The sequence below is a fragment of the Carassius carassius genome, chromosome 12 (assembly GCF_963082965.1).
Source record: "Carassius carassius chromosome 12, fCarCar2.1, whole genome shotgun sequence".
Lineage (NCBI taxonomy): Eukaryota > Metazoa > Chordata > Actinopteri > Cypriniformes > Cyprinidae > Carassius > Carassius carassius.
The window spans coordinates 14,000,595-14,013,728 of record NC_081766.1 but is presented as its reverse complement, the minus strand read 5'-3'; the positions used below and the strand labels follow the sequence as shown (position 1 = coordinate 14,013,728).

The following is a 13,134-nucleotide window of genomic DNA, read 5'->3' as shown; positions in this document are numbered from 1 at the left end:
CTTTGGAACAACTTGAGGGTGAGTAAATGATGACTGAATTTTCATTTTTGGGTGGACTATACCTTTAATTTGAAGCCTGTGTGTAATGCATTCCGTCTGTATGTTTAATGTTGTCTAACTTTGTGAAAGAAACCATTAAAAAAACATTTCATAACTGTGATTCCTTCTTTCCCTGATGTGTGCCAGCACTTAGCACCATACAGTCCTTGACCAGTACAAAACCATCCTTCAGATTCACTCTATATGTGCAATACCTTCTCACTTAGCCTTCATTGCCATTCAAAAGTCAAGATTATACTGCATATATTGGCTGTGCTATTCATACTTTGCATACCACCAAGTTAAAAACACAAAGCCTGAGCAGGGAGGGTGGTAGAACAAGTTGAGCGAAGGTCATCCTACGTCCTGAGCACTGTAAGTATAGACCTGTTCAGATTGTGGATGATCCCTGTATGTGTCATGGACAGGTGGATGAATCTTGGTAACACGTTTTGAATTAGTTTATTTTTCAAAACAATAAGCACACCAACTCCCATTCATTCAGTAAATTATGGTACTGTATTTCAGTTACGAAAATGGACACATTGTATAATATATTAAATAATAAATAATATTTTGTACTCCAGTTTATGGAATGAAGTTTAGATTTCAGTAGCTTAATATATTTATTTTTGTATTACAATTTAAAACACTGTCACAACATGATGATTTTTTTGTTGTTGTTTTAAGTCTTAAAGAGCTTTTAGTAGTAGACTTCATTTTTAAATCCAAAATGTAACTTTTTTTTCCTACTGATTTTGTGGTTAAATTGAACTTAGCCAACATATGATATAACAGGATTTGTTATATAACAAGAGCAGCATGCTTACTGTCTGTTTGTTTGCAGAGTCTGAACAGCATGAACATAATTATTGTTATTTTGACTCTGCATTGTTCAAATAAAATGCAGAATGTGTGTATAAAATAACATGATTTAGTATTAAGAGAACATAACAGCTAAATTTTAGGTCATCAGGCTTTGATATCTATGCTGATGCCCTACTATGTCATACATTAGTTCTTTGTTTGGATAACAAAAGCAAGTAGCCAATGTTTGAATGTTTTGTTGGGCTGAACTAAGTCTTGTCCTTCTGCAGCCGACCCAAGCCCCCCCCACCGGTGTGACCTTGCTGGAGAGGGTCCGTGACTACATGGTGCTGGGCTGGCAAGCTCCTGCTAAGACTGGTGGAGCAGACATCAGAGGTTACTACCTGGATTACAGAACAGTGAGGGATGGAGTCACAAGCAAGTGGCATGAAATTAACCTCCAGGCAGTCACTGGGACATCTTATAAAGTAGGTCATGATATCACAGTGCTGGATTTATGACAATGTGTGGATTTATTTAGTTTTATAAAATGAAAAACTTTGATAAAGTAAAGAATTTTACCAGTTCCAGGTGTGTGCAGTCAATCGGGCTGGTATTAGTGAATCTTCAATCCCCACGGTCCCCTTGGAGTGCAAGGAATGGACTGTGGCTGTTCCAGGTAAACCAGTCAGCATTTATGTCAGGCAATGAAATTTTAATGTTTAAAACAGTATATAAGAGAGATTGTAATGGGGAGGAGACAGATCACTTATAGGAAAATTATCAAGAAGAAATCAAGGAGTAGAAGAAATCATAATGCTCAATATTTTATATGTACGGTGCCCATAAGGAGTTCACTTAGTTTTGTCGTGGCCATGACATAAAAACTTGTGGGAATGTGATATTATGTCGTAGCCATGAGATATTAATTTGAGGGAATGTCATATTAATTCGTGGGAACATGATCATTTTGTCGAGGTACCGACATCCTTATGTTGTGGCCTCGATGTAATGTTGACGGAACGACATCCATTGGCTACGACATAATATCAAGTTCCCACAAGTAAATATGACGTTCACTCAAATTAATATCTAGTGGCCTGGCCACGACATATTATCACATTCTCACAAGTTATTATGTCGTGGCCATGACAAAACTAAGTGAACCGACCATGGCACCTTATGTGCACCGTATATATGAGCTTTTCGAGTGTAAATTTAATTTTTGAGTTTGTTTACTCTAGAACAGTGATTCTCAACTTTTGTGACATGAAACTATGAAAGTGTTATTCATTATACATATGACGATGGAATTTTATTTAAATGACCAACATTTTATTAAGCTAATCTGCTCTAGAAATCACACTTTTTTCAATTAAATTTTTACTTGATATTTATTTATTTATGATTTGTTTTTATTCGTCACATATTTTTTCAGGCCTTGAGCCCACCTTGGAAGTTCATTTTATTGCTGATTTTAACTAAATATATATTTTTAAAATGTATGTAAATTGTTAAAAGTAATTTACTTTCTTAAGCATTAATAGAAGCTGTACTGCCTTTGAACTATTTAAGTTGGACGCCAAACATGCTGATTTGCCACTGAAGGGAGTTTGGTTCAATTTAGTCAACAATAATTTGTTTTTTATTTTTTTGTCCATTTTACCTGCTGTGGTGATGTATCACAGGCTTTTCTCTGTGTGCATTTTACTTTTCAACAAACCCAGGCCCTCCTCATGGCCTCCGTGTCCAGGAGGTGCGTAAAGACTCTATGGTGCTCCTGTGGGAACCACCTACATTCAGTGGCCGGCTGGCCGCAGTCCTGTAACTGGATATTATGTGGATTCTAAGGAAGAGAATGGCAGATGGAGATGTGTCCAAGAGAGATCCACAAAAAATACTTACATGAAGGTAATAAATAAGATATTTTGTTTGATTAAAAGGAGTGTTTAAGTTTTCACAGTTTAGTCATTTATTGTTATAGTATATAGTTCAAGTTCTGTTTTTAGGAAGGAGACAGAAAAGTTGTGCATTGCTTAATTGCAAATCAATTTCTTAGAACTAGCTCTTGCTTTTAATTATGTTTTAAATGTTTCTTTATTTTTATGTGTTGAGACATTTAGTTGTTATTCAAAAGAAAATAAAGAACAAGATGAAACAAAACTCATAATAGTTTTCTCTGTTTGATAAAGGTAACTGGTCTCCAAGAGGGTGTTTCCTACAGGCTGCGCATCAATGCTAAGAATGTGGCAGGTGGACCCTCAAAGGAAACAGATGCGATTTTGGCTGAGACCCGCCCCGGTGAGATTTTTTGTTTCAAGGACATGGATACAGCTGTTTGTTGAGGAAAACGTCTGTCACTGACCACCTGCATTTCTAATTCTGTTCCACATGTTGGGTTCTCCTCAGGAACCAATGAAATAATAGTGGATGTGGACGACGATGGTGTGATCTCTCTGATCTTTGAGTGCTCCGATCTTAAAGAGGACTCTCAGTTTGTGTGGTCTAAAAACTACAAGGCCTTCACTGACACTTCCCGTCTCACCGTTCAGACTACTGGGGGCAAGTAAGTAGACTTCTAAACTAATACAGTCTTTTTCATGTTGTTGAGATTGATTGTTTTTATGTTTGAATAATGTAAAGAAATGATAATATGAAATAATTTAAATATTTAAAATAATCTCAATACGTTCCTCTGACCTAATTAAAAGCCAAAAGATTAATCCATTTATCCTGTATATTATATTATACTGAATATAAGGGTAAACTATATGTATTATTTGTGTTATGTATTATTGTTAATCGAACCATGCATTTTCTTTATGCAGGTCCAGAGCCATCTTTAATGACCCATCGTTAGAAGACCTAGGCACTTACTCCTGTGTTGTGACCAACACTGATGGTGTCTCTGCCAGCTACACGCGCACTGAGGAACGTAAGTCATTTTCCGGTTGCAGACGGTGATATTCCTTCCATTACATTTCTTTGAGAGACATTCATGCTTAACCACTTCAGCTGTTATTTTGATTTTTTGAGAATTAGGCATATGCAATATTGGACCCACCGGTGGGTCCCCAGAGTTGATGTTGTTAAGAAGGAAGCACAAGGAGATCACTACTTCTTAAGGTCAGCTGAGAGCACAGCAGCTGCTGATTTCTTTTCCATAAAAAGTAGGCTTTGTTGATTACATGCAATGTTGTTTACTTTTTGTAGGACTTAAGCGCTTGTTGGATATCAGCCGTGACCACCAGTCCCCAGTAAGTACTTTACCTAGACCTACTCCAGACTTTTTTAGTATAGGCATTATGCATACTTAATATACATTTACCAATCAGTATGTTGTTGTATGCAAGTTCACTTCTAACTGCCAAGTGGAGTCTGTATTCAATGATAATATCGTCCATGAAGGAAAGGTAAGTCATATCAGTACATTTTAGCTCCAGTGGACTTCACAAACTAACATTAATTATCATGCAAACTTAGACAGCACACATGTTCATGTGGTGTTTTGTTTTTCAGAAGTACACAATGAACTTTAACAAAACCACTGACATTATTGAGATGTTCATGGACTCACTGGAGGTTACTGATGAGGGAACCTTCACATTTAACCTTGTTGATGGTAAAGCCACTTGTCGCACCAGCTTAGTGCTTATTGGAGAAGGTGAGGTCATGTTTTAATTTTTTTTTTTTTTTAGTAACATAATCTTTAGTATCCCTACAACTTATAATATATATATATATATATATATATATATATATATATATATATATATATATATATATATATATATATATATATATATATATATATATATATATATATATATATATAAAAAACAGTAAGAGCAGTAAGCAAATAGATGTCCAAAAGTTTGAAACCGCTAGTGAAAATACTTACATAATTCATAATCATATATTTTTCTGTCACTTATTTTCACTCATATAGTTTTGAGTAAATAATAGTACTAATTATTACTATTAGTATTATTATTAGCCTAACAATTTGAGTGAATAATCAGTGACAGTCTTATGTATTTCTCATTTTTCTCACATCATAACTCGTTTTCATTTTGAATTAAATCACTTTAAATTAGATTTTGAATCCCAGATTTGGACCCCAACATATATTTGTGTTCAACCCATTATGCAAACCAGTGAACCACAGTACATCTAACAGAGCTTTTTATCAGTATGTCCTGTGGAGGGCAGGAGAGTACCGTTAATAACTCCAAATCCAAATGAACTAGACAGGTGGGGTGACAAGAAATGTGTTTTAGCTTTGAGGAATGCTTATGAATGGACTCTAAACAGAATTCAGTGCTCAAAATAAGCTGTATTCTGCATGCTTTGATCATTTTCTTCCATTTATAATGCTGTTTTACAGAGTTTGCTGAGCTTCAGAAAAAATCTGAGTTTGAGAGAGCAGAGTGGGTCAGAAGGCAAGGTACACTGTCTTTACACTGTATTTTTGGTGTTAAATCTCACTTTAGTTGTTGAATGACTAAAATATTCTCCCACACACAGGTCCGCACTTTGTGGAGTATCTCAGTTTCGAGGTCACCCCAGAATGTGATGTGCATCTGAAATGCAAGGTAAGGCTCTAGGAATCAAAGATGGGAACATGAAACTGTCTGTCAATGCCTCAGGTTGAAAAGATACTTGTTAAAATCCCCTTTTCCATCTTTCTCCTGCTATAGGTTGGAAACATCAAACCTGCCACTGAGATTGCCTGTGTGACGAGTGGCCAGGCCTGGTCCTCTCTCGTCCTTCACTGTCGTCGCTCCAGTTTTATATCCTTCCATCTCCTCCGTGGGCCTCGAGACCGGCGGGTCGAACAGGTGTAGCTCATCTCCAATCACTCCACCGGCCTTGCTCCCATGTCCCTCGGCCCCGCCCCACTCGTCACAGCCTGGTTTAAGGATGGAATTGAGATTGAAGAGGATGATGAGGATGCTAAGAAGATCAGATCAGAAAATCAGATGAAGTGTTGACATTTGACATTGGCAAGGTCAGACTTGGTTGGGCAAAGATGGGACAGTTTTCATGCTGGGATTTCAGCATCCATTTGATTATTATAATGAATGCATTTTTGCTTGATGCAGTATTATACATATGCTACAAGCTTTGCTAGGCTAAAAGCCACTCTCCTCTCTGACACACGGATTCATAAATGATTAGATATTTGCATAGTACTGAAGAATACATTTCTTTTCTTTATTCCTTTAGACATGAGGAGATATAAGTCATTTTATTACATCTCAAAAGCCTTCCTGAAAAGTAATAGTCAGTGTTTAAAATCAGCATGAAATGAAAATGTACTTTCTTAATACATGTTCCTGATTCATCTGTATTTTTCAATGAGAAAAAAAGGTCTCCGTAATCTTTTATCCACATTTAATAACTTGCTCTGCCTCTAAAATTCCTTTAATTTTCGTCCGACATCACCTACATTATTAACTAACAGCCAAATAGCTACTTAGCTACTTAAGCTTAGGTTTAGGTTTGTTTTAGGCTACTTTTTACATAATGCATCCCTTCAAAAATCTTCACAATAGTTAATGCAGCAATGTAATGTTAATGTAATGAAGGATACAGCAATATTAGTTATAAAGTAAGTAAAATAGCCCTTGAAGAAATATATAATGGCATATGCACCTATGATGGATTCTATATATATCATGCTTATCATACCCTGTACTTTGAACAGACAGGTTGCAAAACCTATTCAATTATTTATGACATTTGAACATTTATGTCCATATATCATAAATATATGGTCCTTCTGTTTGTGAATCTTGTTTTTAAAGGAAGCCATTTCCTGAATTCAGATTTGGATGGCAGTTTTGTAAAGTAATGCAAATTATCATATTATGTGCAATCTGGCTTTCATTTTGTAATATTAATGTGTTATACGTATTAAAAGCTGAATTCAACTACCAATAAGATGCCAGTCCTGCTGGACTGAGAGAAGGGTGGATTTAAACGTGCAGTATGGAATTTTTGGCCACCAGGGGTCACTCAATCAAAATAATAACATGAGACGTACTTTGATGACGTCGGGAAAGAGCGTAGGCTCATGGGAGTTGTTGTTCATTGGAACACGCGCTCTGTCGCTCCCCACATTCCTCACTCATTTTAACTGAGGCCGGCGACACACTGGATGCGTGGCGCAAGCGTCTCAGCTGCATGGCGTATCAGTTTTTAATTCGGCTCCCATGTTAATAGGTTAGAGCTTGCAGACTGCCTGCGTGAGACGTGTGTCTCAGGTGCGGCTCGAGCCGCGCGGAAAACGTGTACATGCTAGAAATAGAACCGACGCCTATTTTTCACGCGACACGCACGCGTGTTGGAAGCGTTTCCAGGCAAAATATAATAGGAAAATATGTTTATATGTAATTTTGTACACAAATACATATTAATTCATGACATTTTGATGTCTGAAAGTCTATAGGTTGACATAAATTCAGATACAAATGTAATTTAAAAAATAAATAAATAATTATCGACCTTTAAATATTGCACCTGTCAAACATAGTCTATTTTGCCGTCAATACTGTTGACGGTGTCCTTTATCAGTAGGCTTTATAGTTATGTTCAACCTGAAGTATAGATATTGTTGTCATGAAGACAAGAGCCTGGTCTGTCAGCGGTCTCCCTCTATGTCACCTACAGCAGCAGCAGCACGGTTCTGGTGTGTAAAGACACAGAAAACGCGAGGCAGCCGCCACGCTTCTGGCACGCAGCAGAGATGCCACACAGCCAGTGTGTCACCGGCCTTAGTAATTTGACAATCACGTATTTTCGAACGGAGAGATATGAATTATCAGACCCCTATCAAATCAACATTCCATCTAGCTAGTAGTAATATATGTTAAAAAAAACACGGTTGCCTTTCGTTAATAATTATAATTAGGCTACGTTTATACTATGATATCGAACAAGATAGTGAACTGCATTTGAAGCTACTTTATCCAGCTAGATATAGAACACATGTAGATTTACATTATACTCTACATGAGAGCTAGTCCGTCTGCGTTTTACACAAGACATCATCGTTTCACAAAATATACGGATAGATATAGTTAGCTGAATGGATGCATACCTGTTTATTAGAATGCAAGCATCTCTCTGTAGTTTCAGCTTGTCACGAAGCTCTCTCTATCTTGGAAATGCAACTCCAATATTTACCCGTGTCTTGTTTCTTCTTCATCCCAAAACCTTCTCAGGTCATTTATTTCACCCGTACGTTTGCGCTTCACAGAACGTGCAGGCAAAGCATAATCATGATCCATAACTAAGTTATTGATTGAGGTATAAATACGAATATAAACAATATAAATATAAAATATAATAGTCTCGATCAAAGCTAGCTACTACTTTTTCTTCTTCGTCTCGTCTTTGCTTCTGTTCACCTTTGTATTTGGCGGTTCCGGAGGAAGTTAGATAAACTAGAGGGGGCAAAGTTTATATGACGCCATAGACGGGCGACAAAACGGAAATAAAGAAACGTGCCGTGTCTTCTAATTAAACTATAATTTTCTCCGGATTTTAAAGTTCGTGGAAACTGTCGGGATAATGTAAGTACACAACAAAAAAAATATATAACATAGATATAGTGATATCTGCTATTTTTAAAGCAGAAAAATGACATATTGCGCCTTTAATGCATGCTGCAGAAGAGAGGCAAACTCCCTTGCCACTCCTGTAGGAGGCGTTGGCATTAATTGCAGTGTTTGTTTAATTCACAGTTTATTAAGAGTGAAAAGGCACAACGGAAACCTGCAACTGAAGAAAGTCCAAGCAAGCCAAAAGTCTGGAGCTTTGATTTTATAAGTTGCCTGTGTCAGTGTGTTGTTATTTGTGATGGTACATTCTTTTCTTCTCTTTTCGTGTTGGCCTGCTGCATCCTCCGCAGGAGAAAAGCTTGGCTTTTCAGTCTTTAGGTGAAAGTGATGTGACATTTAGCCAAGAATGGTGACCCATACTCAGAATTTGTGCTCTGCATTTAACCTGGCCAAAGTGCGCACACACACAGCAGTGAACAAACACACACCGTGAGCAGCTATTTATGCTGCAGCACCCGGGGAGCAGTTGGGGGTTCGGCACCGAAGTCGTAGTATTGCCGGCCCAAGACTCGAACCCACAACCCTAGGTCTAGCCACTTTGTCACCGGGCCTGATCAAAATTCTGAATTTAAGGATTGGCATCCTTTCAGTTGAAATGGAATTTGCATTGAACTGGCCACATCCATCCTGATGTTGAATTGAAATTTGAATTGCAATGACTGGTTGTGGAATTCCCTGATTTGCAATTCAAAGAAATTTAGCACTGACATACAACAGAATTTCATTAGTCCAGCACTAAAACAAAACCAGAAAAACGACTCCTTTAGGTGTTTTGCTTGTCTCTCTCCATATTATATATAAATATTAATAATAATTGATTTAATGCATATTTACAGTTGTGGTGAAAATTTTACATTCACTTTTCAGTTTCTGCAATTTTTTTATTTTATTTTACCAAAATAAGATGCATGTTATTTTTTATTTAGTACTGACCTGAATTAGACCCTGTTCAAAAGTTTACATCGGCTTAAATCCGGTCCTGGAGGGCCACTGCCCTGCAGAGTTTAGCTCAAACTCGCTTACCTGTGATTTTCTAGGGATCCTGAAGACCTTGATGAACTTGATCAGGTTGGATTGATTAGGGTTGGAGCTAAACTCTGCTGGGCATCGGCCCTCCAGGACAAGATTTGAGAAACACTGCTTAATACTGTGTTGTTACCTGGATGATCCACAACTGTTTTTTTTTTGTTTTGTTTTGTGATCTGTCCCTTTGTCCTGAGCAGTTAAACTGCCCGCTGTTCTTTACAAAATCCTTCAAGACCCACAAATTAAAAGTTTTTTCAGCATCTTTTGCATATTTGAATCTTTTCCAACAATGACTGTGTGATTTTAAGATCCATCAACTGAGGGACTCATACACAAAGGTTCAAACACTAGCTGATGCTCCAGAAGGAAAAACAACACATTAAGAGCCAGGGGTGTAAACTTTTGAACAGAATGAAGATGTGTACATGTTCTTGATGATCTTTTTTTTTATATTTAGTATACTGCCCTTTAGAAGCTACAGAAGATACTGACATGTTTCCCAGAATACAAAATATGTAAAATTTACCCTGATCTTCAAATTCAAAAAGTGTTCACTTCCAGGCTCTTAATGCATCGTGTTTCCTTCTGGAGCATCAGTGAGTGTTTGAACCTTTTGTCTTAGTTGTGTATGAGTCCCTCAGTTGTCCTCAGTGTGAAAAGATAAATCTCAAAATCAAACAGTCATTGTTGGAAAGGATAAAAATATGCAAAAGATGGTGGAAAACCAAATAATTTTTTGGGACGTGGAGGATTTTTCTGAAAAACAGCAGGTAGTTTAACTGTTCAGGACAAACAAGGGACTCATAAACAACTATCGCATTAAAAAAAGCTGTGGATCATTAAGGTAACAACACAGTATTAAGAATCAAGTGTACAGTATGTATACTTTTGAATAGGGTCATTTTTATAAATTCGACTTATTTTCTTTTTTAGACTATGTAAACATATTTTATGTAAAATATCTTATTCAGGTCAGTACTAAATTAAAAAAATAACGCATTTTGTATGATCCCTCTTATATTGGTAAAATATTAAACATATTGACAATACTGCAAAGTGTAGAATTCTGACCACAACTATAGTATATAATTCTATAATATAGGCTTCATATTGAGAGATGAAATATATAATGTTTATTCTTTAAATTACTGTCATTATATTCCAATTTAAAAAACTGTCACCCATCAGTAATTTCATTATTTTGACTTTTATTCACTTGACAGTCTTCTTAAATGTGATTTATTATCTTTTTTTCCCCATATCAGGTTATCAAGCAGTGCTGAATGAAGTACCGTATTTTGAGTTATTGGTGAGTGTCTTTCCATCAGTCCTTCACCACTCAGCATTATTGAATGTACAGTAACATGACACTCCATTAGGAATGTGCTCTCAAACACTTAAATTGGATCAGTGCATTTCTTTCTCTGTTCTTGTAGCCAATTCTTCAACCGAGCTCAAGGTTATGAGCACAGAACATGGAATCATTCTCTACTCATTCGTTGTGCACTATATTGAAGATCTCCGCATTGGCTGGCTTCACAAGTAGGCTTCCTGCCGCCCTTCTCTATCTACCAGTGTGTGTGGGCAGTTTTAATGTGACTTCAGTGTCACGTTAGCCACATGAAAGAGTATATTGAAACGGTTTCAAACAAAATTTCTTCCCAAGACTAATGCAATCCAAAGTTTTGCCAATTTGTTTGCTCACTGTACCGTATCACCTCAAGAGACCATGGCCAATGACCTTGTGTGTTTTCCCTTTGTTTCTAACTGGTTCCAGAGAAACAAAGATCTCCCACTCAGACAGAGTGCAGTGTGGAGTCACCGGAGAACAGCTGTGGCTCAAAATTAAAGAGCCCACCGAGAAGGATAAGGGCAAATATGCCATTGATATCTTCAACCGCCAAGGCAGTGTCAAGAGAGTTCTTGACCTGTCAGGGCAAGGTAAGAGCTCAGGTGTTCCAACACAAGCAACCTCGCGGTACTTCTGCATTCATTATAGGATATCGTGAACGTATTTTGTTATAGTTTACTGTAATTTCTTGCATTTGTTTTTATTATATATTATATATATATTTTAATATACAATTTCATTTGTATTACCTTTTAAATTATTCTGTTTTAATTATTTGTTCCCCTGTCATTCCATTACATAGTGTGGGAAGATGCATTTGAAGAATTCAAGAGGCTGAAGTAAGTTTAAACTAATGAAAACCTTCATATTCTATTGATGTGACATGGATTTGCTAATTTTCTACTTTTTTATGGTCAAGACCTCCTTGCATAAGCTGTGAGAATAACACTAAAATAGACCGCCCACGAGTGCATCACAGGAGGCTTGCAATGAAGCATTTCCTGATATTGAAAAGTGTGAGAAGCATGTATCAACTTTGGAGTCACTATTTAAAGACTTATATACAGTAACTGCATGTTTATCTGTCTTTCCTTCCTCAGGGCAGCGGCCATAGCAGAGAGAAGTAAGTGATTTTCTGTGCTGTTATTATTGTGCTCTGACATTTTGTACAGATTCACAATGTCACGCCATTAAATCAATCCAATTTAAATGTTTCAGTTGCAGCATTATTATTCTGTGTTCAGCAGATGAAATTAAAATGCCTGAACAAACATTTAATCACAATTCATTTCTTTAGAGAGAACAAGTATTGATTTGGTTCATTGCTTATTAAAACTTCTTGAAACGGCTTATTCAATGGTTTGTTTATCTGCAGATCGTGCCCGTGTGGTGGGCGGCCTACCTGATGTAGTTACCATTCAGGAGGGCAAGGTAATATATGTGCATCATATTTCGTAAAGAGTTTATTTATATTTTTCACCCTTTTCAGTCCCTTAACCTCACTGGTAATGTATGGGGTGATCCAGTTCCCGAGGTCAGCTGGGTAAAGAATGATAAACCGCTGTTGCCTGACAATCACTACATGCTGAAGTTTGAGCACGGCAAGTTTGCCAGCATCACCATCGCTGCTGTTGCAAACATTAACTCGGGCAAATACGCTCTGCTGGTGAAGAACAAGTATGGCACAGAGATGGCAGAGTGTACCGTCATTGTCTACATCCCGGAGGATGAAGCGGAGAAGGAGTAAAGACATGCACAGAGGAAGAGAGGGGTTTAACAGATGACCAGTATACCTTCCAAAGCATTTTAATTCAAAGCATGCCCACCCACAGTGTAGTATTGAATGGTTTTCCCTTAGATAAACAGTGGTGATTAAAAAATAAATAATCATATTAAATAATTTTCCTGATATATGCTATGCTTCTAGGCTTTTCACACTATACTTAACCCCCAAAAAAATATTTTGAAGAATGCTGGTAACCAGTTGACCATAATCATTGACTTCCTTATTTTTTTTTTATATATACTGTCAATGTCAGTAGCTACTGTCGACTCTTGTCTGTGCCACGGGATGGACAGGCCTGGCCACTTTGGTCTTTGAGCCCCCCTTTAAATGTTTTCTACTGTGGGACAACCCCACCAGGCATGTGATTTCTACAGCGACTGAGGTCCCCTCTAAAAAAACGCAAATTCCCCCACCCCCTAGTTATGTTTACCAAAATATATTTTTCTGGGCTCAAAGAAAAAAAAAAACCTCATAGAGGTTTGGAACAAATTGAGCTT

The 13,134-nt window shown here is 37.1% G+C and overlaps 1 protein-coding gene across 1 annotated transcript in view; it reads left to right on the top strand.

Moving 5' to 3' along the window:
- Positions 1 to 12,751, top strand: part of LOC132155411 (myomesin-1-like) — a 30,609-nt gene extending 17,858 nt beyond the window's left edge. The window contains 22 exon segments of the mRNA XM_059564264.1: positions 1,137 to 1,354; positions 1,416 to 1,525; positions 2,574 to 2,656; positions 2,659 to 2,757; positions 3,039 to 3,147; positions 3,256 to 3,412; positions 3,675 to 3,781; positions 4,060 to 4,259; positions 4,366 to 4,510; positions 5,234 to 5,293; positions 5,374 to 5,441; positions 5,547 to 5,580; positions 5,758 to 5,813; positions 5,816 to 5,857; positions 8,598 to 8,784; positions 10,766 to 10,809; positions 10,912 to 11,042; positions 11,278 to 11,441; positions 11,654 to 11,690; positions 11,952 to 11,974; positions 12,227 to 12,282; positions 12,341 to 12,751. Coding sequence (XP_059420247.1) covers positions 1,137 to 1,354; positions 1,416 to 1,525; positions 2,574 to 2,656; positions 2,659 to 2,757; positions 3,039 to 3,147; positions 3,256 to 3,412; positions 3,675 to 3,781; positions 4,060 to 4,259; positions 4,366 to 4,510; positions 5,234 to 5,293; positions 5,374 to 5,441; positions 5,547 to 5,580; positions 5,758 to 5,813; positions 5,816 to 5,857; positions 8,598 to 8,784; positions 10,766 to 10,809; positions 10,912 to 11,042; positions 11,278 to 11,441; positions 11,654 to 11,690; positions 11,952 to 11,974; positions 12,227 to 12,282; positions 12,341 to 12,598 — 2,388 coding nt within the window. The 3' untranslated portion in view covers positions 12,599 to 12,751.
- Positions 12,752 to 13,134: the final 383 nt, after the last annotated feature.